General features: G+C 48.1%; 1 protein-coding gene across 1 annotated transcript in view; it reads left to right on the top strand.

The window, feature by feature from the left end:
* chd7 (chromodomain helicase DNA binding protein 7) overlaps positions 1 to 25,787 on the top strand; it is a 64,952-nt gene extending 39,165 nt beyond the window's left edge. Inside the window, exons 16-41 of the mRNA XM_078287612.1 lie at positions 526 to 624; positions 751 to 952; positions 1,069 to 1,285; positions 1,506 to 1,701; positions 2,285 to 2,452; positions 2,544 to 2,723; positions 2,814 to 2,924; positions 4,680 to 4,891; positions 7,281 to 7,480; positions 7,931 to 8,090; positions 9,812 to 9,901; positions 12,568 to 12,671; positions 14,668 to 14,797; positions 17,070 to 17,185; positions 17,358 to 17,781; positions 18,163 to 18,371; positions 18,962 to 20,017; positions 20,517 to 20,683; positions 20,868 to 21,122; positions 21,862 to 22,032; positions 22,186 to 22,419; positions 22,545 to 22,760; positions 22,876 to 23,016; positions 23,221 to 23,325; positions 23,816 to 23,993; positions 24,346 to 25,787. Of these exons, the coding sequence (XP_078143738.1) occupies positions 526 to 624; positions 751 to 952; positions 1,069 to 1,285; positions 1,506 to 1,701; positions 2,285 to 2,452; positions 2,544 to 2,723; positions 2,814 to 2,924; positions 4,680 to 4,891; positions 7,281 to 7,480; positions 7,931 to 8,090; positions 9,812 to 9,901; positions 12,568 to 12,671; positions 14,668 to 14,797; positions 17,070 to 17,185; positions 17,358 to 17,781; positions 18,163 to 18,371; positions 18,962 to 20,017; positions 20,517 to 20,683; positions 20,868 to 21,122; positions 21,862 to 22,032; positions 22,186 to 22,419; positions 22,545 to 22,760; positions 22,876 to 23,016; positions 23,221 to 23,325; positions 23,816 to 23,993; positions 24,346 to 25,370 (6,366 nt within the window). The 3' untranslated portion in view covers positions 25,371 to 25,787. The remainder of the gene's footprint in view (positions 1 to 525; positions 625 to 750; positions 953 to 1,068; positions 1,286 to 1,505; positions 1,702 to 2,284; positions 2,453 to 2,543; positions 2,724 to 2,813; positions 2,925 to 4,679; positions 4,892 to 7,280; positions 7,481 to 7,930; positions 8,091 to 9,811; positions 9,902 to 12,567; positions 12,672 to 14,667; positions 14,798 to 17,069; positions 17,186 to 17,357; positions 17,782 to 18,162; positions 18,372 to 18,961; positions 20,018 to 20,516; positions 20,684 to 20,867; positions 21,123 to 21,861; positions 22,033 to 22,185; positions 22,420 to 22,544; positions 22,761 to 22,875; positions 23,017 to 23,220; positions 23,326 to 23,815; positions 23,994 to 24,345) is intronic.
* The last annotated feature ends 757 nt before the right edge of the window (positions 25,788 to 26,544 follow it).

The raw sequence follows: 26,544 nt of genomic DNA, 5'->3' as shown, positions 1-26,544 counted from the left end.
TTCTTTTTTCTTGCAAAAAACAGTCCAACAGTTACCGAAGCACATGGCAATTTTAGATAGACATGTTTCAGAGTCTCTTTCTTACTTATCTGTTCAGTTGTCTTGGCTCCTAAGCCTTCTATCAGTGTTAATGCTCCAGCCCAGATCCCCATCTTATCAGCTAATAGTTACGGAAGAGTGGAAGTGATGATGAAAAGGCCAAAACAACACCGAGCATTAAAGTGTCAGCTGACCAGATTGGCTGTGTGTATGATAATGGAGCTCTGTCTATCTATCACACAAACTATTGACATCACTTGTTTGGTGGTACTGACAAAATTAATAGGAAAGGTTTTGTTTTTTTTCCACCAAGCTTTTCCACACTCTTGGAGATCGTTGCACTCTTAGACATTCGATATAATAAGCTTTCATAGGCTTTATGGTGTTGGTTCCATGGGATTTGTGTATATCAGTTTCCCATGGTCCACAGCTGTGAACGTAGAGAACCAGTGAACGGACTGGTAACATTGTCTCCGTCTGTCTCAGGTCCAGAAACTGCAGGGCATCCTGAAGCCCATGATGTTGAGGAGACTGAAGGAGGACGTGGAGAAGAACCTGGCTCCTAAAGAGGAGACCATTATCGAGGTAGGATGTCAGCTTTTCCCCTGCTCTCAACTCTATACTCTCTAATAAATCACAAATGCTCCAAATATGATAGAGTACTACTGAAAGGAAAAAGCTGTTGGTCCAACCGTCGTTGCTGTTTGCCAGGTGGAGCTGACCAACATCCAGAAGAAATACTACCGCGCCATTTTGGAGAAGAACTTCTCCTTCCTGTCCAAAGGAGGCGTGGGAGGAGGCGGTGGAGGAGGAGGAGGAGGAGGAGGAGGAGGAGGAGGAGCCAACGTCCCCAACCTCCTCAATACCATGATGGAGCTGAGGAAATGCTGCAACCACCCCTACCTCATCAACGGTACACACACACTCTTTCCATGATTCTGATTTCCTGTTACAATATTAAGATTCCATATTCCAAAATCTCAATTCCTTGTTGGCTGATGATATCTAATTGTGACTGCACTCGTCCAGGAGCGGAGGAGAAGATCGTGGAGGAGTTCAGGGACTCCCACGGCGGCGGGTTCGACATGCCGGACTTCGCCCTCCAGGCCATGATCCAAGCCGCCGGCAAGCTGGTGCTGATCGACAAACTGCTGCCCAAACTGAAAGCCGGCGGCCACCGGGTCCTGGTGTTCAGTCAGATGGTCCGCTGTCTGGACATCCTGGAGGACTACCTCATCCAGAGACGGTGAGCGTGGATGGGTGGAGGGAAATGTGTGTGACCAGTGTTTCTCTGCCTGTAGGCTTCGGCAAGAGGGTTGACTTGCTATTAGCGCTTCCTTAATTGGCGATTAAAGGTCAATATGATGTTAATGATGATGACAGGGATGCCTGCTGCTGGTAATATTGACAACATAATGTTACAGACAATAATACTAATCTGTCCTCCCCGCTCTCTCCGTGCCCAGCTATCCCTACGAGCGGATAGACGGCCGCGTCCGCGGCAACCTGCGGCAGGCGGCCATCGACCGCTTCTCCCGGCCGGACTCAGACCGCTTCGTCTTCCTGCTGTGCACAAGGGCCGGAGGGCTCGGCATCAACCTGACGGCTGCAGACACCTGCATCATCTTCGACTCCGACTGGAACCCCCAGAACGACCTGCAGGTACCAACCACAGGATGCTAAACCTGCACAGTTAATCAATATAATATATCCCGATTCTAGTTTCCATAATATTAATGAATGGGTTCAAGCCCCCGTGTCGGCAAGCGTCCGCTCTGCTGAAGTGTCCTTGAGCCAAACACTGAATCCCTACCAGCTCCAAGGCTGCTGCTCTGTAGCTGACCTTGACCTCTGACCTCCTAAGAGACTAAGATTTCCATACAGGAATCAATAGAGTATCACATTCTCAATACATTCAGATGTCAGTTGTGAGGGCTAACAACCCCCCTAACTACAGAAGGCAGCTCTGTCCATAGGGAGGGGAAACTAGCCTGAAGGTACAAGTATCGGCTAGATTTGATGACTCCGCCAGCCACACTTGGCTCCGCTTCATCGGACCATATCATCAGTGCTGTGCAGAAACCTCACATCTCCAGCTGAACATACAAGCGCAGAGTGGTGTCAACGGAAAAGCCGGAGTCATTTTGGATATAGGCTGAATTTGACAGTGAATGACGTTTCTGACTCTTTCCTTCCATCCCTCCCTCCCTCCCTTTCTCCCTCCCTCCCTTTCTCCCTCCACCAGGCTCAGGCCAGGTGTCACCGTATCGGCCAGTCCAAGGCGGTGAAGATCTACCGCCTGATCACCCGGAACAGCTACGAGAGGGAGATGTTCGACAAGGCCAGTCTGAAGCTGGGGCTGGACAAGGCCGTGCTCCAGAGCATGAGCGGCCGAGAGAACGCCAACAACGGGGTGAGACGCGTCACACACATCACACAGTCACACACTCATTCAGATTGATAAAACAAACAATCAAACTTGTGGTGTTCCGTGTGCGGTCCAGGTGCAGCAGTTGTCCAAGAAGGAGATCGAGGACCTGCTGAGGAAGGGCGCGTACGGCGCGCTGATGGACGAGGAAGACGAGGGCTCCAAGTTCTGCGAGGAAGACATCGACCAGATCCTGCAGAGACGAACCCAGACCATCACCATCGAGTCTGAGGGCAAGGGCTCTACCTTCGCTAAGGTAACACATCATCCCTTTATCATATGAAATCTACACCGTCACCATAGTATGAGACATAAAGTGAGATAACTCCCTTTCCTTTGTCTGCAGGCTAGTTTTGTTGCAGCAGGCAACAGAACGGATATTTCTCTGGAGGATCCCGACTTCTGGCAGAAGTGGGCTAAGAAGGCAGAGCTGGACCTGGACGCCATCAATGGACGGGTACGACACACACACACACCACATACACATACATAGGTACACACTGAAAATGTACACACTTGCGCACACAAAAAAAATCAATCAATGGCCAGATACGAAGCATGCTGTATACACACTCAACACACACATTGAAGAGGAAATAACCGCACCATTTATATGTATATGTAACATACATAGCATATTTTACATAGCATACATAGCCATACACGCACACACACCTCGGCGGTGTTCCCCTCATGAAAAGGCTAATAGCAGTGGTAATTAGTCAATGCTATCACCTTGGGCTAGGAGGAGGAGAGGAAGACAGACTGAGAGGGACAGAGAATGATGGGAAAATGGAGGGGGAGGGGGGGCCGAGAGAGAGGGAGAAAGAGAGAGATTAATATTGACAGTTGGGAATCTCCTCTCTTCCTTAATTACCCATGTTTCCCTGCTCGTGTGTGTGTGCGTGCGCGCGTGTGTGAGAAAGTAAGCTGCTTAGCTCCACTTAACAGAGCGCAGATGCCTGGAGGGTACAGAGATATCACTTAGGCTAGCACACACACACACACACACACACACACACAGAAACACATGCACAGTCACTAGCATTGTACACACACACAGCTCTCCGCTCAGAGGCATCCTTATCATTTTCTTGCCTTCTTTTCCTCCCTACACTCATTCACCGTTTGCCTTCAATTCTTTTTTTTTTTCCCTTTTTTTTTCCCTTCCTCATTTGTGTTTTTTTCCCCCTTCAGTTTTTTTTATCCCTTCCCTCTCTCGCTGTCGCTCTCTTTTGGAGGGCCCTCGAATGGAACACTTAATCCAGCTGCATGAGCGTGAACACACACACACTCGCACACACACTCGCTCACACTCACTCCACTTGGGCTGGTCCCCTGGGATTTCTTATTGTGTGATGTTAAAATGGAAATGACTGTAGCGCTCTGTGATAATTGTGGAACTAACTACTGCCCTGTTTCAGCATATTAACAGGATTGAAGGGGGGGAAAAAAACAAATTAATTGAATAAAAATGTAATTCATTAGACAACATAATTAATGCCTGTTTATGTTCGAGCCGGGCAGCAATTTTCTCAGGAACAAGAATCAAACACAGGGCCAAATATCCAATTAATCTGATTTTGTCCAGACGTTGCTGTGTATTCACAGAGTCCCCACTGGTCACTGGATGTCTGGAATATCATGGAATATTGAGACAGATGGGGAAAGTCAGGGAATAACAGGGAATTTTCCAAATGGATTATTTTTAGGAATGTAGCAGAATGTATTTTCCAACTTTCATACATTTATTAGATGCCCAGCTGGACTGGAAACCAGACTGTGTACTGCTTTAGAAAAATATCAATAAACCAGGCGGGAAAAGTCATGGAATTGTATATCAGAGCTACAAACAGGGTGGCAACCCTGGGCCATGTTGCTCTACAATGTTGCCCAAAAGTTTGCTTACTGCATGATCCACCTTGCAACATTTTGGACAACCTGACATAACAAGCTTTCTTCCTAATGGAAGAGTAGCTTGGTTCGCATGGAGCCTAGTATTCTATTAATATCTAAATCGGTATGAATTAGGATGGAATTCATTCAGAATGCTAAAATATACTGCATGTAACTGTATATAGTCATTGTAGGAAAAAATTTAAATATTCTATGGAATGAATTTTACCCCAGAAAGTTGGCCTGTGTATCATGTCCTTTAGAAATGAGTAAATGTTAAAGAGAGATATGTGACCCGTCATTGTGTTGTCTCCAGAACACACTGGTGATCGACACACCCAGGGTGAGGAAGCAGACGCGCCACTACAGCAGCGTCAAGGAGGACGAGATGCTGGAGTTCTCCGAGCTGGAGAGCGACGGAGACGAGCCGAGCAAGCCGCAGTCCAAACCGCGGAGGCCCCAGGACAGAGCCCAGGGCTACCCCAGGTCTGAGTGCTTCAGGGTGGAGAAGAACCTGCTGGTCTACGGGTGAGGATGACATCCCATATATATGTGTGTGTGTTTGAAGAGGGGTTAACAGAGTTGGTGTCAGTTTCAATTTCGGAAGTCCGCAAATTGAAAAACTTGAGTGCAAAAGGTTCATATCTGACTTTTTTTTTGTTGCTTATTTTATATAGTAATATACATCTCTTTGAATGATAAATATAGAATACTGTTAATAAATAATGATATAAAATTTATATATTTTTTTTACTTTTTTCCACTCCAAAAACAGTTGAAAAACAAAGTTGATAGGCATTATCTTACATACAATGTATAAAGCTATAGAATTGGTTAGCTACCTCTTAGGCATTTTTACATTCAAGCTATTTGTCAGTTATCCACTTTCCCCATTTTCTCCCCAAAACTTGTATTCAACTCCTATATCTGATCATGAATGGAATAATTCAGAATGAATGTTTACGCTGACTGAATTGGAAAAACCCAGATTTTTAGAGACCTAGCCCTGTTTCCATGTTTTATCCAGTTTGTATTTAAACGTGCACTACAGATAGATGTTCAAAGGACATCCAGATAATGCAGATGGAAGTAAAAAAAACCTCCATACGTGTCATATTCTTCCCCCGGGCCCAGATATTCTGGAAGCGATTACTAAACATCAAAAGGTAAAGGGGGAAAAAAGTCCAACTTGTAAGGACAGCGGTGGAACAGAAACTGCACTGAATCAGACGATTCAATGGGGAGAAGAAAAAAGGGCAACAAAGCAGAGTTGAGGTCGGGGTGGAAGTCACGCACATGCGGGTGCGGGTGTGGCTGTGTACCGAGGAAATAATACTCGCATCAGTCAGCTTATTTATAGCGTGGGTGCGACTGAGTTAATGCATGCAGCCTCACACGTGGAGTGATTTAGTAGACACAGCAATCTGCGCGCTCAAGGCCGTCAAACACACGCACACGCTCGCGCACAGCCGCTGATCAATACCGCCTACATTCTCTCACACACACTCCAGAGTGACCTAGTACACACACGCATATATATACCCAATGCATGCTTATTCATGTGCACACGTAGACAGTAAAGTGACCTTGCACTTAGAGACTTGAAAAGCAGGGCGCATTGTTTAGTATCGCTCACACACACACACACACATACCCACTATATATACACACAATGGCCTAATGTACTGCGTTTCACACAGGTAGTTCAAAGGGACCCCCCCCCCCCAAGTCTAGAATTATCCAGAAAAAAAGTTTAATATTATTCAGTTGGATGAAGTCAAAGCAGTGCGTTCTCCTCATCTCCTAACTAAAGCGTCTACTTGCGCACAATAACAAGCCTTAAAGTCACAGACACGGCTTAATGTACAATATACAGCACGCACACAGGCAAACGGACACACTTAACAGAGAGTCATTAGCGGACGAGCCTGTCCGTTTTCGTGGCTGACTTGGTTTGTGTGTGTGTGTGTGTGTGCGAGTGTGAGAAAGAACAGTGGTGCTAGTGAGATGTCAGCGTTGTTATTGTTACAGTCTAGTCTCATGGCCCGGGGCTGTAGGACACAAAAACACACTGTCTGACTTGGCCTGTCCTCCCTATTCATCGCTCTTGTTGTCTATTCCCATCATCCATCTCTGTCCGTCTCTCTCTCTCTGAGCCCGTCCACCATTTTACCCTTTCTACCATTCATTCAGTCAAAATAAGATTCGATCACACGGCAAATACTTGACTGGCTCCGTGAAAATTCATAAGGAGCAGTGGAAAAATTTCAAGTGAAGATCAAGACAGTGTGACATGATGGAAACCGACCCCCAAATCAGGCTTGAGGGTCATTTGCACTCTGGAGGGTGGTGGTGGTGGGGGAGGGGGGCTGTGACCCATTAACTAACGCACACACACATGCACAGAACGATGCCAGGGTGGCACTACTTGGGGTGCCAGCAATGGTTAAGTCAGCAGGCTGGTGAAACGTTTAAGGAGAGCCTGGTACACTGGCGCCCACACACACACACACACACACACGTCTGCCTGTGGAATGTGTGTGTGTGAGGGTGATGTCTGGGCCACATGACAGCGTGATGCGATGTCGCGTGTGCATTCATAAACGATCAAGGTCATGCATGCCATGATAGTAGTGTAGTGTAGTCTGACAAACCGGCCTAATAAAACAAGTTATTTTCCTTTAGCTGCACTGAAAGATTCAGCTGTAGATCATTGGCTCTGGTGCTCCTGTGATAGTATGTTAACCTAATGTATGTTAACCTCTATTTTAACCAATGGGACAATCATATACAGTCTAGTTTGAACTTAGTTTCTACCATAGTGAAGCCAGTATTGTATATGAAATGCTATTGGAAGCTGGGTCTATCTGTACACTCACACTCTCCCCGTCTCTCTCTCTTCCCCGTCTCTCTCTAGCTGGGGTAGGTGGAGCGACATCCTGTCTCATGGTCGGTTCAAGCGCCCCCTACGGGAGGCCGATGTGGAAACCATCTGTCGCGCCCTACTGGCTTACTGCCTGCTGCATTACCGCGGTGACGAGAACATCAAAAGCTTCGTCTGGGACCTGATCGCCCCGAGCGCCGATGGCACGACCAAGACGCTGGCCAACCACTCTGGTAAAACACACACACACACACCTAAGTACACTGACAGAAAAAAACAAAACACTGGCTAAACACTTTGGTATGTGTCTTAACACCTACACACTTGAACACACACACACACGTGATTGCTCTGACTGAAGGCAGGATGACTAAAACACTGGCAGCTAAGAAATGTAAACGGGGCAGGATGAAGAAAAGCCATACTGCTTATTAATGCCTTAGTGTTATATATGTGTCATCATGCTCTAAACCCACTCATATCAGTCAGTTCAGGTCTGTAGTCGTGTAGGGGGACTTTAGGTGCCATAAAGTGTAAAGACTAGATATTTCAGTCACATGTAAGATGAGAAAATAGATGAATTATCCCATAACATTTTGGCTCATTCCAAGAAAATGACAAGGTTGCAGGTTGTCTTCTTGGTAGAGATACCTGACAGTGTCTTTACCGCTCTCTCTCTCTAGGTCTCTCCACCCCGGTCCCTCGGGGCAGGAAGGGGAAGAAGGGGAAGCCCCCGGCCCCGCCTCCCCAAACCCCGCGAGCCGATTGGCTGGCCAGCTGCAACCCTGACCATCTACTGCAGGAGGACAGCTACAAGAGACACCTGAAACACCACTGTAACAAGTAGGTCTCTCTCTCACACACACACCTGAAACACCATAGTAACAAGTAGCCAGGACCAAGGCAAACTTTTTGGGGGCCATAAATGAAGATTTTGAAGAGCCACAGTAAAGTGCATGGAGTTTACGTTTCCATGGATACTGAATCCATATGGATGGAGTAGATTTAAGGATTTAAAACCAGGGCAGACTTGCCACTTATGGCTGAGACCAGCCCTGCCACCTTAAACCCAGCATGACTTAAACACACCTACCAGCCTCCCTCTCCTCCTTCTCCCTCTCTCTCTCACTCACACACACACACACACACCCTCGCTTTCTGGTCAGCTCTCTCTCCTGTTGTCAGGGAGATATGCTTCCTTGCCCTCCGGATTTGATTCCAAGGATTTTTTTTTTCCTTGAGGGGGAAGTTTGTGTGAGCGTGTTTGCGTGCGCGTGTGTGTGTGTGCGTGTGTGTGTGTCTGGCCGCGCGCCAGGCCAGGTGCTAGGCAGGCAGACCTGTTGGAAGTGGGTGAAAGACACACACGCATACACACACACCCCCGTGCACACACACACTTGGGGGTGATTATGTGGTGCCATCTGCTAGGCTGGAGCACAGCGCTGTGTGGCTAATCAGGCCTGGCACATTGATGGATGAGCACACACAGCCTGCCAACAAACACACACACACACACCCCAACTTGTGATGCCGTTGACGCACAAACACACACACACACACACACACACACACACACACACACACACACACTGCAGAATGAGTTGCAAACAACTGACTGTCTGTATACCCTTCCCCCTCCTCACTGTCTCCAAACTTTCTCCCTTTCCCTCCATCTACAGCGCTCCTTCCCTTCCATTCTTTTTCCCCTCCGCTCCTCCCCCTCGTCACCTCCTCTTCTCCTCCCCCTCTCCCTCTATTCAAAACGGTCTTATTGGCATCAAATCCTCGGGTATCTGGTGACAAACGCTTACAATGAAGCCGCTCTCCCGTACAGCAGCATTTCCAATGTCAGGAGGTCAAATCCAGCTCTCTTTCTTCAGCCTCAGTTGAACTGGATTAGTTTTGCTGGGGGAGATCCTGCAGTCATACAGCCTCCATAATTTTAATCCGGTGTGAATTTGCCTTGTCTGTAATTTTTACCAGTCCATGAATGACTCAGAGTTCTGGTTTTCAGCAAACTCTAGACATCATCTGCTAGCAATCCAGTTGAATCTGACAGTGCCAGAATGTGTTAATGCGTTATATTTTTGGTAGCCAGCTTGTAAACACAAGTAAACTTAAGGACATTTTACGTCCAAGTAGTCTTAGGGAGATCAGAAATCCTGCACCCGGTCCAAATGGTGCTCTGGAATCACACACACAGCGCATAAACAAGACTTTACAGGAGCTCCCCCAATAAAGTAGTGCTGTCAGGGCTCCCTCTGCTCATGGAAGTCCTGGAATATCATGGAGTTTAGAGAGGTGTGTATTCCAGACGGGAGAAAGTCAGGGAATTTCTCACATTCTCTTGGGAAGTCAGGGAATATCCTGGAGTTCAACAAATGGCTCACTGTACAGGAATATAGCAGAATGTATTTTACAACTCACTTCTCTCTCTCTCTCTCTCTCTCTCTCTCTCTCTCTCTCTCTCTCTCTCTCTCTCTCTCTCTCTCTCTCTCTCTCTCTCTCTCTCTCTCTCTCTCTCTCTCTCTCTCTCTCTCTCTCTCTCTCTCTCTCTCTCTCAGGGTGCTGCTGAGGGTGAGGATGTTGTATTATCTGAGACAGGAGGTCATAGGCGACCAGGCCGAGCGTATCCTGGAAGGAGCCGACACCAGGTCAGTAGATACTTTCCTTTCTTTCTCTTTCTTTAACGTGCTCCCTCCATCCTGCAGAGGATATATTCTTTTGTCTCCATCTTTGTTGCTCAACGCTCATTGCTGTGGTGTTTCTGCACTGCTCTTCCCTGAGATCACCTGTCAATCAAACAGTGTGTCCAGCACTGTGATGTCTTTTTCCTTTTTTCTGTTGAAGTTTGAGTTTCTGTTTCTTTGTCTGTTCAGTCATGGTGGCTATCACTGCTATTGGCGATAGAGAGTAGTAAAACGGACATTTATTTATATGAAAATGTCCTGGATTATTACTTTTAAGTGTATTTTTGTCTCTCTGCCTCTTTGCCAGATAGCCATCAAGGCTCTTTCCTATTCTAAAAAATATTACATCCACCCTTCATTATGTTATCAGGGAAAAAATATTACAAGATCATGTTTTTATTCAATTTTTGCCTCATTTGGAGGGCCATTTTCTTCCATGCTGACAAGCTCTTGCATTACGAGTCGCTACAAGGCTTCACAGCGCGGTGTTGTGGATTCGTAGGGCAGCTACAGCACCACTCACCTTGACTGCTCCTTCATCTCATTCTCACAACTCCTTCACTCCTCCCTCCATCTTTTTTCCATCACTCTCCTCTTTCGCGCCATCTGTCCATCTCTCTCTCTGCAGTGCACTTTAGTCTCTCATCCTCTCCCATCCCCCTCTCATCACCCTTTCACCCAGATGTGAATGCATTTATAATGTGGAGCACGTGCACTTCATGTTGATCTCTCCCTCCCTCCCTTCCTCCCTCTCCCTCGCTCTCTCTCCCCTCAATGGCTACTGTGACAGACCCCTGTGTGTGTGTGTGTGTGTGTGTGTGTGTGTGTGTCGGCGCGTGCCAGACGTGAGCATACGGGGTGCCAGCGCGCCAACATATGCCAGGGGGATTTAGCATGCCAGCCTTGGCGTGTGTGTGTGTGTGTGTGTGTGTGTGTGTGTGTGTGTGTTGCCAAGGCCAGGCATGCTGCTGTTTGCAGAGATAAGGGCCTGATTCCCTGGTTTCTTCCTCTCCTCCTGTCACCCTCTATCTTTCTCCTTGCATCCATTGTGCATTGTGCCCTCTCTGTCTCTCTCCACAGCTAGCTGGAAACACAATTTTCTACTCTCTTCTTTGTCATAATGGAGGGTTTCTTTGCAAAAACATGCAATCAGTGTCCTGCAGAAAGCATGTATGTTGAATTTAGCCTGTCCTGTTCTCACTGGCTACACTTGGAAGCGTGGAGTATTCTGTTCTTAACCGGGTTTCCCTTAATATTTGGGATGATTTTGTTTATGAAGTGCCACATGTCAACGCCAAATCCTGTTAATGATCTGTAAAGGAAATGAATGAGAAAACCTGGATAAGGTGTCTGGGATATTCTGTTGTTATCCAGAGCACTGACGCAGTGAAACAGGCACTGATGTTTCCCGTTGGTTTTTACAGTCAGTGCAAGCTTAGAGTAGCTGTAGACTAGCTTACTAGCTAAATTATTGGCATGAGAATACAGATGGGCAGAAGCTGTGTTTATTGGTGGTTACATGTGTATAGGGGTATTGGAGAGGTTACTAAAGGTGCATATGGAGCTTATCCTGAATAAGACCTTAAAAGGATACGGCTGGTGTTTTTAAATACATTTCTTATCGTCAACAAATCCTATGAAAATAAGAAAATCAACAATGCGTTTGCTCCCATGTTCCCTTTTTAGCCTTCAAACCGGAAGTCATTGGCTCCAACTGTAAGCTAAAAACCTTTTAAATACAGCTCACAAAGACATAGTTTCAATTTTAAAAATCGCTAACTGTTACCACGAAAAGTCAGGCTGTTGTAGTTATTACCAAATCAAATTCAAATGGGAACAAATTCTTCATTACGCCAGGGACTATTTTCGGTGCTACGGAACTACTTTCCTGAGATCGCAAACGTGTTTACAGCCGGCTTATTAAGTTGTTTGAGGAAAAAGTCGGCCGGCCCGGTGCATCGCAATGATGAAATGTGCTGCCCAGAGCAATGGCATGGCTCTTTGACATGTTTTTAATTGTTTTTTAATACAATGGAGTTCTATGGCTACTGAGACATGGCTTTATTGGGTTTCGGCTACATGGACGAGACTTGTTGGCAAAACAAATTCATTGCTGATTTTGTTATTTTCATAGGATTTGTTGACGGTAAGAAATGCATTAAAAAACACCAGCCTTACCCCTTAATTGGTATATCCAAAAGCCAGTATCCGAAATGCTGTGTGCATGTAAACAAAGCCGTTGTCTCTCAAATATAGAGAATGTGACTTTTGGACCAAGCCAGCCAATACGAATGTCAACCGGCAGGACGCTGCCAGAAATACTGCCATCACTGGTCCAGTGTCCCTCCTGAGCCTCCGTCCCACACTTCCTGTTTGGCAGCCGACACCATCGAGAGCCACAATCTGATTACGGCACAAAATACCACATAATCTGATTTCCGCTCTCTCCCCCCTCTCTGATTTGAATTGCAAAAAAGACGCCGAAGCAAATTGAATGCGCACAAACAATTTGGATAGCCGATAACGATCTCTAACTAAAACACGAAACATTAATGGTAACGATGATGTCAGATACTGTTTGAGTGGATTAGAAGTGATTTGATATTTATCGTCTGCTCCCTCCGCCGCAGTGAGCTGGATATCTGGATTCCCCAGCCGTTCCACGCCGAGGTCCCAGCCGACTGGTGGGACAGTGAGGCGGACAAATCGCTGCTCATTGGTGTCTTCAAACATGGTAAGACACACACACACACACACACACACACCAGCATCTTCTAACACACACCATCGGCTCCCAACTCAGTAAGCATCACCTCCACACACAGACACACACACATTTTCACACACACATAATCTTCAAATAGGATAAGCTTCCCGGAAAAACACACACACCAAGCCCCACCCCAGCCCACTTCTGCTGCCACCGGTTGATTGGTGTTGCCATGGCGACAGTGGTACGCAGCTGGCAGGCTCAGCGTGCTATCGGGAGGATGATTGATGGGCGGTGTCCGACCGCCGGCCAGGCGCGCACGTGTGTGTGTGGCGTGTCGTGTGTTACAGGTGTTAATTCAGCGCCTCCCAATGTCACTGATGTGAATGAAGTTTGTCTCAGTGTTAAAAATGACCAGTTTTTCTTCCATTAGTTGTTATATTCCCACTTGACTTAAATCTACTAACCTACTATTCTACAATGGTGTATTACCTTCCATTGACTGCCAACCTACTAACCTATCTCTGGATCGTCATTAGGATAACTTGGGAGTCATGCTAATCTCCCAGTGACCCACCTTTGGGTGCTGACTGGGCGTCTGAATGTGACTCCCAGTGACAGGCTGATGGGGCCGAGTGTCATTGTGTGTGTTCTGCGGACGGGGACCCTCATTCGTATTAATTTGGGATAATTGTCATAATTTCTCCATCATTGCCATCCTCTCTGATTCAATTAGGACGGGCTGGGAGAGAGCGCACACACACACACACAGGGATACAAAAGGGCTCACCCATAGTTAATCATAATCCTCATTCACTAGGGAGGCCCTTAGAGGGGCAAAAACTGACACACACTCAGTCACACACACACGCACACAAACACAGAGCGTCGTATGCAGACACACTCACACACAACAATGCGTCACATACACACACACTGTAGAAGAGTGATGGCCTATAAAGGCCCCGATGATTAGCGTTTGGCTGCGGGCACAGAGCTGTGTGTGTGTGTGATGCATTGTGGTGTCTGTGTGTGAGAGACGGAGAGAGAGAGACGGTTAGGAACAATGCTTCACCACATCTATCCTAATTGAAATGTGATGGGGAGAGAGAGAGGAGGTGAGGGAGTAGAGGATGAATGGAGCGAGGAATGGGAACAGGAGAGCGGGGCCGACTGAAAGAGAGGCTGGAGAGGGAGGCGCCGTGTTAACGGAGAGCCCTCCCTATTCTCTCTGCTTTCCTCCTTTCCTCTCCACTCCTCTTTTTTCCTCTCATCTCTCCTCCTCCTCTTTTTTTCTTCCTCCTTCTCTTCTTTTTTTCCTCCTCTCCTTCCCGATGCGTCTCAGTAGGATCTGCACACTCTAATCTGTTCTGCTTGGATGCACTCAACGGACAAACACACACTCGCGCACACACACACTAGCTCACTTTCACATACAGACGCCATGACACACACACTCTCTCTCTCTCTCTCTCCTTCTCTCTCTCTCTCCCTCTCTCTCTCTCAGCCTGACACAAATGAGCACCTGCAGGCGCGCTTGGATATGCACACGTACACACATGCGCGCACAGAATCCAGGCGCATGTACACACACACACACGCAGCAACACACACACAGCCTGTCTGTCTTGTCAGCAGCTGGCTCCTGGGGTCTGCCCTTCTGCTGCTGTTTTTGTCTGTTCCTTCATTTAATATGGATGCTGTGTGTGTGTGTGTATGCATGTCTGAGTGTGTGTGTGTGTGAGAGAGAGGGAGGGTTGGAGTGTGTGGCGTGGTGTCTGTCTAGGAGTGAGCTAGAAAGCACAACTATTTTTTTTCGTTCTTTCTAGGAGTTTCCCTTGAGTGTGTGTGTTTTGGCTACTAACCTTAGTCTACAGCGGTTTATTATCCTACACTGACTAAGAACTGATTAAAAATACAGTTTAATGCTTGGATTGTCATGTTTGTATTTCTTTTACATCTCACCCTCTCTCTTTCTGTTTTCCAATCATTCTCTCTCTCTCCCTCTCTCTCTCTGCAGGCTATGAGAAGTACAACTCCATGCGAGCCGACCCCACCCTGTGTTTTTTGGAGCGGGTGGGCATGCCGGACGCCAAGGCCATCGCCGCCGAGCAGAGGGGCTCCGACATGATAGCAGATGGTGTCGAGGGGTAAGAGACCAGCCACTGCCAACCGAAATCAACTCCTCTTCCTCCTCCTCCTCTTCCTCTTCCTCCTATTTTTTCCTCCGTCTCTAGTCTGTCTCTCTCTCCCCACTTTTTCCTATTTCCGTACTTTTTTTCGTCGAGTCTCTCCCTCGTCCGTTTTCCACACTCCATTCTCTGGTAGCACTTCACTTGAAGTGGTGCTGATCGCAGGATGACTGCATGTCCTTAAAAAGTCTTACATCATCTGAATTTAAGACAAACATGAATTGTCCAAAAGATATGAATGAGACTGGCAGTAGTCTTGGTTGTATTTTCTTATGTTGTATTATATTACCCGCACTTTCAGTTGATCACAGCATGTTTGACTGACATGCATGTCCACTCTCATATTAATCTAATATGTCAAACACTTAATTTCCTCAGGTGCTTTTTCTTGTACTGCTCCTTAATAGTTTCAGAAGTTTCATTAGTTGTGTTCAATCAGAAATGGGCTTTTTTTTGCCAGCTTTGTTTCATTTTGGTTGTTAAATCAGTCTTAAATTTAGTATAATATACACTGAACAAAAATATAAACCTAACACTTTTGGTTTTGCTCCCATTTTTCATTAGTTGAAATAAAAGATCTAAGATTTTTGATGCACACAAAAGGCTTATTTCTCTCAAATTTTGTTCACAAATTTGTTTAAATCCGTGTTAGTGAGCACTTCTCCTTTGCCAAGATAATCCATCCACCTGACAGGTGTGGCATATCAAGATACTAAAAGGCCACTCTAAAATGTGCAGTTTTATCTTGAAAAAAGACATTTATTAGGCCCTGAACTATGGATCTCACATGACAGATATGCATTTTTTGAAAACCAGTCAGTATCTGGTGTGACCACCATTTGCCTCATGCAGTGCGACACATCTCCTTCGCATAGAGTTGATCAGGTTGTTGATTGTGGCCTGTGGAGTGTCGGTCCACTCCTCTTCAATGGCTGTGCGAAGTTGCTGGATATTGGCAGGAATCGGAACACGCTGTCGTACACGCCGATCCAGAGCATCCCAAACATGCTCAATGGGTGACATGTCTGGTGAGTATGCAGGCCGTGCAAGAACTGGGATGTTTTCAGCTTCCAGGAATTGTGTACAGATCCTTGCAACACGGGGCCGTTATCATGCTGCAACATGAGCTCTGGTGGACATTCCTGCAGTCAGCATGCCAATTGCACGCTCCCTCAAAACTTGCGACATCTGTGGCATTGTGTTGTGTGATAAAAACTGCACATTTTAGAGTGGCCTTTTATTGTGACCAGCCCAAGGCACACCTGTGCAATAATCATGCTGTTTAATCAGCATCTTGATATGCCACACCTGTCAGGTGGATGGATTATCTTGGCAAAGGAGAAGTGCTCACTAACACGGATTTAAACAAATTTGTGAACAAAATTTGAGAGAAATAAGCCTTTTGTGTGCATAGAAAAAGTCTTAGATCGTTTATTTCAACTCATGAAAAATGGGAGCAAAACCAAAAGTGTTGCGTTCATATTTTTGTTCAGTATATTAATATAATAAACACTGCAAAAAATAGGAGGAAAAGTTGATCTGTATGGCTCCTAATGGGCTTATAATCTGCCTGTAATGCATTATAATTCACTTCAGGTTAAGTGCCGGGTTCCCATGGGCCTAGAAAATCCTTAAAATTTAGAAATTCATCAATCTGCTTCAATTCTCAGACTTCTCTCCATCCTAGTATCAATACTTCAAATCCTGAGGAAAACCCTTTGATGAAGATTTGTGTAGATTTAGCAACAGTAGTAAAGAGTAGTAGTAGTAGTAGTAGTAGTGAGTAAAAAAGATGAGGCCTCTAAGATGTCTAATTTTGACCAATGTCATGTCTTACTCCAAAACATGCCAAATTTAAGTCCTTGAATTTCACCAAACAAAGCCTTGAAAGTCATGAAAAGTCATGAATCTGATGTCCAACTGAGCGTGGGAACCCTAAAACTGATACCCCTCCTTTTTTTTATCCTCCTTCTCAAGCCTCTGCTTCACGTTTTCTTTTTTTACTCGTTTTTTTCTTTTTTACTTTCTTTCACGATCCCCCTCACTAATTCCCCTTGTTCCTTTTCTCTTGGTTGCCCCCTCCTTCAAATTTTAACTCAGAAATTCAGCAGTCTGTACTTCCCAGAAAGTGTGAGGCTCATTTCTCTGCCTGTCCCTCCATCTCTTCCCATCCCCCCTTTCACCCCTTACCCCATCCCCCCAACTCTCTTCCCATTCATCCCTCCCGCAGTGAGGATGAGGATCCGGAGTATAAGCCGCTGAGGATGCCTTTTAAAGACGACCTGGACGACTTCACCAACTCTCCTCTGGACGACAAGGACGACAACATGGAGGGAGACACTGAAGGTAACCCAGCATTCACCTAGAGAGAGAGAGAGTAGGTATAAAAGCAGAATTGTCATTTTATAGCAGTTGGTGTCAAAATATGAACGTTTGAATTGGGACAGGATGAGAAGGTTCCCTGTTGACGACAGGTTCAGGCTCCTTACCTCTCTTCTCCCCCTCTTCCTCCCTATAGCTAAATCAAGCGAAAACGGTCGAAGCGCGGCTGCTGCAGGCGGGGCTTCGGGCTCCAGCGAGCGCCTCTATTGGCCGGCGGCCTCGGCTCTGACCGCCCGTCTGCGTCGCCTCATCACCGCCTACCAGCGCTCCAACCGGAGAGAGCAGCTCCGCCAGGAGGCCCTCAACCGGCCCGACGGTCGCCGGCGACGTCGGCGGGAGTTCCCGCCCTCCGTCGCCATGGTTACCGAGGCTGGAGGAGGGGCGACTTACATCCAAGAGGGAGGAGCGGGGGTGTTCATGGCGGAAGGGAGCCCGTATTTGGCCAAGGGAAGTCCTTATTTGGCCAAAGGCGGGCAGTTCATGCCAGAGGCGGCGGCAGTAGCGGCCCACGCTGCCCTGATGGCTGATGGAGCCATGTACTATAAGGAGAGAAGACAAAGGTAGCATTACATTTTACTGTCCCATAATAACAATTATATTAAATATGTACCATTCGTTTTCCTTTGTTCATTATATTGTAATTGCAGTAGGAGTATGCATTGATGTAGTGGTAAATTAAAAGCTGAGTGGACTATGGTGATCATCACAAGGCAAACCATTGAGTTCTCCAATGAGATAGTTTCCAGAAAATGATGGTCTGGAAGACTTAAGATAGATGGCAGTTAATTGCATTACAGCTTAACATACTAAGTCATGTTGTTTGTCAATGTAGTGTGATTTCATAACATGAATGTATTGGATTCTGTCATTTTCTCACATTTGATCAGATACCACTTTGGTTGTTAAATGAACCTTCTCTTCTGCCTCCTGTTCTCCGTCAGATGGACTCGTCGTGAGGAGGCTGACTTCTACCGCGTGGTGTCCACCTTCGGCGTCATCTACGACACCCAGCGACAGAGATTTGACTGGACGCAGTTCAGGGCCTTCGCCCGATTGGACAAGAAAACGGATGAGAGCCTGGAGAAATATTACTACTCGTTCATCGCCATGTGCAAACGGGTCTGCCGCATGCAGGTCAAGACCGACACAGGTGAGAGGAATACACACACCTCAATATATAATGTGTAATTGAGCATCCAAGGTTTTCTGTGTTGTGTTTTATGTATAAAGTTAATAGCGAACTAAGTTAAAGACCCAACCAATAATTCCAGTTTACTGAATGGATTGTTCTGATCCTCAGTTCTGATTGACTGAGCCCCATTTGAAATACCCAATATACATACACCTTTGACTGCATAACAGTTAATGCACAAACTGAAAATCACTCATTCTGGTACTAAAGTGTTGCTTAGCAATCACTTTGTTTAGCTACTAAAGTAGTAGCTAAAGTAATATTTTATTATTACTGATTAAAAAATAAGATTTCTTGAACATTTGCGTTTTTGTGTTACGATGATGTTGCCACTGTTTTATGAAAGCAATAATCCACTCAGAGGGGTGATTTACAGTGATTTTAGAACAGCCAAGAGCTGCTGCTGCTGGCAACAACACCAAGCAGCTTATTGCTTAAGTAAAAGGCTTGGTTACGTTTGCAGTGTTTGTGAATACTGGCACATAATATGCCGGCCTGTTATGTAGTTGAGGATTATCTAATAAAAGAATGCCTTTCCTCTCCTCCAGAACTCCCAGACCCGACCCTGATCATCGACCCCATCACGGAGGAGCGCGCCTCCCGCACCCTGTACCGCATCGAGCTGCTCCGCCGCATCCGAGAGCAGGTCCTCCCGCATTCGCTGCTGTCCGAGCGCCTCCAGCTCTGCCAGCCCTCCTCGGACCTCCCGGAGTGGTGGGAGTGCGGCCGTCACGATCGGGACCTCCTCCTGGGCGCCTCCAAGCATGGAGTGAGCCGCACCGACTATCACATCCTCAACGACCCCACCTTGGCCTTCCTGGAGTCCCACCATCGCTTCACCGGCCAGCGAGGGGCCGGCCCCGCCGCGGGATCCCAGGGAGAGAGCACCAAAGCCAGGACGGGAGCGGTGGAAAGCGCCGCTGCTCCTCTCCTCACCCCCGCAGAGCTGGCTAGCGCCGCAGCTGCTGCGGACGCCGCCGTCACTGCGGCTAAAGATGAGGCTGAGGAGGAGGGAGAAGGGAAGAAGGTGAAGACCGAGGAAGGGAAGGTAGAGAAGGAGGTGAAAAAGGAGGCGGAGGGAGAAAACGCAGATGACATTCCATGTACCAAGACTGAAAAACCTGAGGAGGAGAAAGATAAGGAGGCAGAGGGAGAAGAGAAAGACAAGGCCGCCACCTCGCCGAAGGAGGTGAAGAAAGAGGAGGAGGAGGAGGAAGCGGCTCAGCCGAAAGCAGAGAAAGAGGAGGAGGAACTGAAGGAGGAGCCGAGCGGAGGAGAGAAGAGCTCTAAACTGGAAGACGACCAAGACAAAGTTGGAAGAGAAGAAAAGGAGGCGAGTCCGACTCCCGACGACTCTCTCAGGGACCAGACGGAGACGACCACTGAGCCACCGGAACGTTCCACCTCCTCTCCCAAAGCACAACCAGCACAGAAGACGGCAGAGGAGGAGGACGAGGAGGAGGACGAGGAGGAGGAGAAGGAGCGGGAGAGCCCCGAAACTCCCAAATCGCCCAAGTCAGCCGGCACAGAGAAGAGCCCAGAGGAGGAAGAGGAGGAGAGGATGGACGAAGACGACAAATCAGAGAAATCATCTCAGGCTGAGGGTAGGTGGAGGACCGGACTGGTCCTAGCTTGCAGCTAGTGGTGGCCATTGATTTCATAGAGAATTATGTGTTTTTAAATGTTAGACTTTGGTAATAATTGGGAATATTTTGAGAATGACATGATTTGATTGGACATGGGCAACATTTGGGCTGCCACATCCTTTGAAGTCTCTCAGTAGATTCCCGTAATGGGAATTTGAGTTTTTATAGTTAGAGGTTTTTCATAACTTCTTGCCTTAATCATACTTTTGTTCCCTGTATTCCCCTATGTTATCCAGTTTGTTTGTCCCAGTTGTCAGTCCCTCTGCTTGCTGATGCCACAATGGGTCACAGGCCTATTTCTGGTGTTCCCCCTCATGACAAGGCTCGCTAGTATGTTTTAATGAGTCTAGCTTCCAGGGCGAGAGATTAAAATGAGTTTGGATCCCCTGACAACGTTTTAGAAACCCTTTTTAATAAAGCGTCGAAATGTGACTCTCTCCCTTTTCCCCGCGCGCAGCGAGTGCTGCGTCGGAGCAGAAGAACTTCGACGAGGAGAGCATCGCCTCTCTGAGCACGTCGGCCCGCGACGAGACCAGAGACGGGTTTTGCCCCGACGACCTGCCGGAAACCTCCGCCCTGCAGACCCTGCAGGACCGCACCTACACCTTCTCATTCTGGCCTAAGGTGAGAGAGACTCGCCCAGAAAGAGACGCACACCAGTTCCTCAGAGTAAAAGAATAGTCTGCAAAGCCAGCAGACCCGCAGTTGCTGCTGAACTCATTCCCGATCCTCTATCCTCTATTCTTATCCGTCCCTTCCCTTTCTCATCTCTCTCATCCTTTGCTCTCTCTCCACCCCTTTGCTCCAGGATCGCGTGATGATCAACAGGATGGACAACATATGCGAGGCCGTCCTGAAGGGCAAGTGGCCCGTCAACCGGCGCCACCTCTTCGACTTCCCCAGCAGCCTGTTGCCGGGGTATGGCTCTGCGGCAGCGGCCGCGGCCGTAGCCACGGCGACCGAGAGCCCGCTGCAGAGGCGGGGCTTGGCCGAGTTGTCGATGTGCAGCAGCCACACCACCTACAGCGGGAGTGAAGATATAACACTATCGCCGCAGGTTCATGTGAGTGTTAACACACACACACACACACACACACTACAGGTCAAACCGTTATGGATATTTGAACGGCGAACAGGATAAACAGGATCTTGAGTGAACTGAGTCTCCTGGTACCAAAATATAGAATTGTCTGTAATTGCTATTCAGATGCACAGATAACTGATCATTTGTTGAAGCGCTTAACAAGCAAAAAGATCATTCGGTCAGCTGTAATATACTCAAGAGAAAAGTTCCTAGTGTCGTCCTTGACCGATGCTAATGGCTCATTCCAGCCCACGCCATCTCCAGTGGAAGTGAACGCATAACACTATCAGCATTTCAGTCTGTCAATATTAACACACTTAGCGGAAGATAAAATACTATTGCTGCAGGTTCACACACACCAATCTTATAATGGAAGTAAAAATGTAACACTACGGCCTCTAGATAATGTGTTAATGTGTGCATAATGTAATCTCCCACATTTAGTCACATCTTCATGTTGGGAATTTTAATTAATTTTTTCTACACCAGGCAATTGCAACATCGTAGGAAAAGCAAACCCTAAAAGCAGCTTATTAGCATTCCGCATTGAAACTAAAGGGTGCCGCTAACTGCATTAGCGCTAATTGTTACTGCTTTCTGAAGTACCAGCAACAATCTTTTTTCCCATAACGTGACGAGCCACCGGGAAATATGGATAAGAGTTCAGGGTGCTGCTGTTAGACAGACAGAGGTGTAACGCTTTCCCTCGGTGCCACAGGAGGACGCTCTGGGCCTGACGGTGCCTCGACAGAGGAGGAGGAGGAGGAGGAAGGTGGAGATCGAGGCAGAGCGGGCGGCCAAGAGGCGCAACCTGATGGAGATGGTGGCTCAGCTCCGAGAGAGCCACGCCACCGCCGAGACCCAGAGCCAAGCTATAGACCTCACTAAGGTAATGGATACTCTCACATATACTCTCAAGCACTCACACACACATTGAGTTCATTGGTATGACTCTTAGAAACAATGCCAAAGTATACAAAAATATGTTTTGATAAAGGCAATTTATTAACTATTTGGTAATCTGATCCGATTTTCTGTTCAGGGCATGCACCATCACCACAAGGCCTCTTCCTCATTGGCTGGCTTCCCCAGTGCCATGGTGACGAACCCCTCCCTCAAGGCCCAGATGGAGCTGCTGCAGCAGACCCCGCCCCCCGGCCACAGGGCCAACGGCTCGCTGGAGGCCGACCTGCCCATCATGCGGAGGAGGCGCGGCCGCAGGAAAAATGTGGAGGGGCTGGAGCTGCTGTTCATGGGGAACAAGAGAGCAGGAGGGGTGAGGATGGTAGTGTGTGTTTTCAGTCTGATGTCTTATGGTTGGTCATTGAAAACATTAAGAGTATCTGAGAACCTGTATTAAATGTCTCTGTCCTTCTCTCCACCTCCCTCTTTGACATTCAGGATGATGCAGAAGGGACCAAGGTTCCGGGTGCGGAGGGGAGCCAGGATGCCGCCCGTGCCCACAGACCCCTCTCCGTTCCTGGGCAGAGCCCCAGCGCCAGGCCGCCTGCCTCCGCAGGTCTGGAGGAGGGAGAGGCAGCAGCTTCCAACAAAGAGCTGAGGGACTGGCTGAGGCAGCACCCGACTTACACCATGGACATGGCTGGATTCACACCAGTACGTCTCTTCCTTTATTCTTGCTTTCCTTCTTTGCATCAGTTTTCCTCCACTGTCAGTCGTGCCACTAGTTAACCATATCCTTCTTTCTCTTTTTCATCGCTTCCTCCTGCAGAAGAGCGAGGAGTTACTGTTGTCCCAGTTCTCTAAGCCCAAGCAGAAGCGCCATCGTTGTCGAAACCCCAACAAGATCGACATCAACACCCTGACCGGAGACGAGAGAGTCCCCGTGGTCAACAGACGCAACGGACGCAAGGTAACCCCACATACAACACAAGTCCCCATTCAAATCAGTGTTATTCAGTGGTTATTTAGTTGTTTACACTTTAAAAACATTGACAACTTACGGTACATAATACATATGGTACGGTAGACTATACATATAACTCCTACATATAAGCAGTAAACTATGCATTGAATGTATATGAAGAGGATTTCATCCCGTCTTCCTGTTCCCCAGATGGGCGGGGCCATGGCTCCACCAATGAAGGAGCTCCCCAGATGGCTACTGGAGAACCCCGAGTTTGCCATCGCTCCTGATTGGACAGACATCGTCAAGCAGTCGGTGAGCAGCCAATGACAAATCTCATTCCCATGTAGAATACATACCTTAACAACAACGTGCTCAGGATTTTTCTAGTGTCAAGTGACTTATGAGAATGATAATTGTTGCATTCAGGTTTCCTTATGTCCCCTCTTTGCTGCTTTTCATTTGTAACTTCACAGTCTGCCAGAGGGGATTTTGAGGGCAATTGAGTGTAACCCTCCCAAATTGAAGCAAATAAAAGCATGATTCTCATGGTGGGACCTGCTGTTTACAAAGGCAACAGTTGACTTTAATTTCCCAGCAGTCCTTTGAGGAAAATACTTCTCATAGTAGTAGAAACTATCCTGCGGTTCCCTGTGGCTTGTTTTCACTTGAGCCATTTTATCCCCAACTGAATCAAACCGAATGCTCTCCAGAAGGGGCACAGAATGGAGCTGTGACTTGGATGTGAAAGCAACTGGGAAGTTCAGTTTTCTAGTCCTAAACCCGTCCTCTTCTCTCTCCACAGGGTTTCCTCCCGGAGGCCATGTTCGACCGCCTGCTGACCGGCCCGGTGGTCAGGGAGGAGGGCGTCCGTCGTCGGGGGCGACGGCCCAAATCCGAGATCGCCAAGGCAGCCGCCGCCGCCCAGGCTGCAGCAGCCCAAGCTGCCCAGGCATCGCTGGCTACCGCTGCTTCATCTGCAGGTACATATCTGTTATTTGATTTTAAAAATATCAAAGAACATTGTGATAAAATGGAGCTGCTGTCACTGAGCTTATTTTTCATGCTGTCTTTCAAGATGTGTGATAGGTACAGGTGTATTGGAAGTGTTGAAGGGAAGTTTAAAGTCTAGATGGAGCTGCCATGTCCTGTGAAATTTCTCACTAGATTGCTGTGATGTGAAATAGAGTTTGGCTAGTTGGAGGTGTTGCAGCATCTCTGATCTGCATGGTGTGAGTGGGAGGCTGTGGCTGATCAAATCAAGATATAACATGACTGGTGGCAGCACTTTTTTCTCCATGTTAAACCGGAGTGTGTGTGTGTGTTTCCACCCAGGAGGCATCAACCCTCTGCTGCTGAACAGCCTGTTTGGAGGGATGGACCTGTCGTCCCTCCAGAGCCTCCAGTCTCTCCAGCTGGCCGCCGGCCTGATGGCCTTCCCTCCTCCCACCGACCCCAAGCAGGCCGCCGCCAGTGCCGCCGCCGCCTCCATGCTGCCCCTCATGCTGCCCGGCATGGGAGGCCTGCCCAACATGGCCGCCGCCCTCCCCAACATGTTCAGCCTGGGCGGGCTGTTTGGTGGCAACCTGGCCGCGGCCGCCGCCGCCACCAACGCCCAGGTCGCCGCGGCGTCGGGGAACACCAATGGAACGCTAGATGGAGAGGGAGCTGAGGGCGAGGAGACGATGACTAAAAAGAGGAAAAGAGAGCAGGGCGAGAAGGAGGAGGGTGAAGACGGCGAGGAGAAGGAGGAGGAGGACGAGCCGGAGGGGAAGGAGCACGGCAGCAGGAAGGCGAAGAAGGGGAAGACGGAGAAGGAGGCGGAGAGGACGGAGAAGTCCAGCGACGGGCCTCAGGTCGCGGCCGCCGATGCATCGGTCAACGGCGACGCCGCCGCCCTGCTGGCCGCGGCGGGCATGTCGGCCAACTCCCTGGCATTCAACCCCTTCCTGCTCTCCACCATGGCGCCCGGCCTCTTCTACCCCTCCATGTTCCTGCCGCCGGGCCTGGCAGGGCTAAGCCTGCCCGGCTTCCCCGCCGCCGCCTCCACGCTGGCCGAGCTGCAGACCGCCATGGCCGGCGCGCTGGGCGGCAACGTCGCGACCCCCAACCCCCCGAGACGAGACGAGGAGGAGGAGGAGGAGGAGGAGGAGGACGAGAAGAAAGAGGAGGAGGAGGAGGACGAGGCGGCAGAGGGAGGCGGCGAGAGTGACTTGGCGGAGGAGAAGGAGGCGAGAGCGGAGGAGGAGACGGGAGGGGAGGCCGAGGACTCGGCCGCCGAAGACGGAGGGAGGGGAGGAGAGGAGGAGGAGGAGGAGGGGGGGGAGCAGGCGTCTCCGGAGAAGGACAAGAGTGACTGAAATGAAACACAAAACTGACTGGCCTTGGACATTTCCTCACCTCTCTCTCTCTCTCTCTCTCTCTCTCTCTCTCTCTCTCTCTCTCTCTCTCTCTCTCTCTCTCTCTCTCTCTCTCTTCCCCCTCACGCCACGTTTACACGCCTCCAACCAGAAATATCCAAACTCTACTATTATGAATCCCGTTTTTTTTTCTCCTTCTTTTTGTTGTTGTTGATGATGATTTCTCTCTCTCTCTCTCCCTCTCTCTCTCTCTGTCGTTTTGTTTTTGGGCCAGATATATTAACTATGCGTTGGAGAGGGAGAGGTGTGTGTGGTGTCAAGTTAACTCTCTCTCTCTGAGCGGTAGTCTAGTCAGGGAAATCTTCGCAGCCGGACTCGCTCCGTTAAAAAAAAAGACTGTTTTTTTCTTTCTATTTAGTCGGCCAGAGCGCACTGTGAACGGCGCATCTACCCTTCTTTTTTTTTTTTTCTTTTGTCGTTTTATTTCCCAGAATCCCTCAGATAGGACTTCGCAAGGTTCCGATAGTACTATTATTATTATTATTATTATTATTATTGCTGCTTTCAGTTCTCAGATCTTTTCTTTTTCTCGTGTTTTTTTTCGCTTCCTTCTCTTGTCTGGACCGTTGAGGTTTGTCGGCAGCGTCTCATCGAAAAAGAAAGGAAAAAAAGAGAGAAGAAGAACCATTCGTTCTCTTTGAAAAATGGCATTACGGCTGTCTGTCTGTCTGACGAAGCTGCTGCGAAAGGAATCATGGGTAATGGAGTCGAATTTAGCCGCTCCGTTGGCAGAGCGGAGGTTTTTTGTAGTTCTCACATATCAGACCAGGTAGACTCTGAGGAGGAATAAACACACACACAGACTGGCTTAAACTCAGTCTCACACTGACTACCATAATACACACACACACACACACACGACACACACACATTCAGACTGTCCCCTACTACACACACACTAACCCCCTCTCTCTGTCCAGTGACTGTTTATGGTGTATGGGAGGATCCATCCCTACGACTGTTTCCTCTGTGTGTGTGTGTGCGTGTGCGTGTGTGTGTGTGTGTGTGTGCGTGCTGAACCAATACTGTTATCCAGTCCCACACTGTTTGCTCACCAGTCTTGAGTCTTTCTGCTGCCGCCTCCAAATCCCCTCTCTCCCCCTCTCTCGGAGGC

The sequence above is a fragment of the Centroberyx gerrardi genome, chromosome 13, assembly GCF_048128805.1.
Source record: "Centroberyx gerrardi isolate f3 chromosome 13, fCenGer3.hap1.cur.20231027, whole genome shotgun sequence".
In the NCBI taxonomy this organism is placed as follows: domain Eukaryota; kingdom Metazoa; phylum Chordata; class Actinopteri; order Beryciformes; family Berycidae; genus Centroberyx; species Centroberyx gerrardi.
Note: the sequence above shows the minus strand (reverse complement) of the source record. Positions and strands in the feature narration are given on the sequence as shown.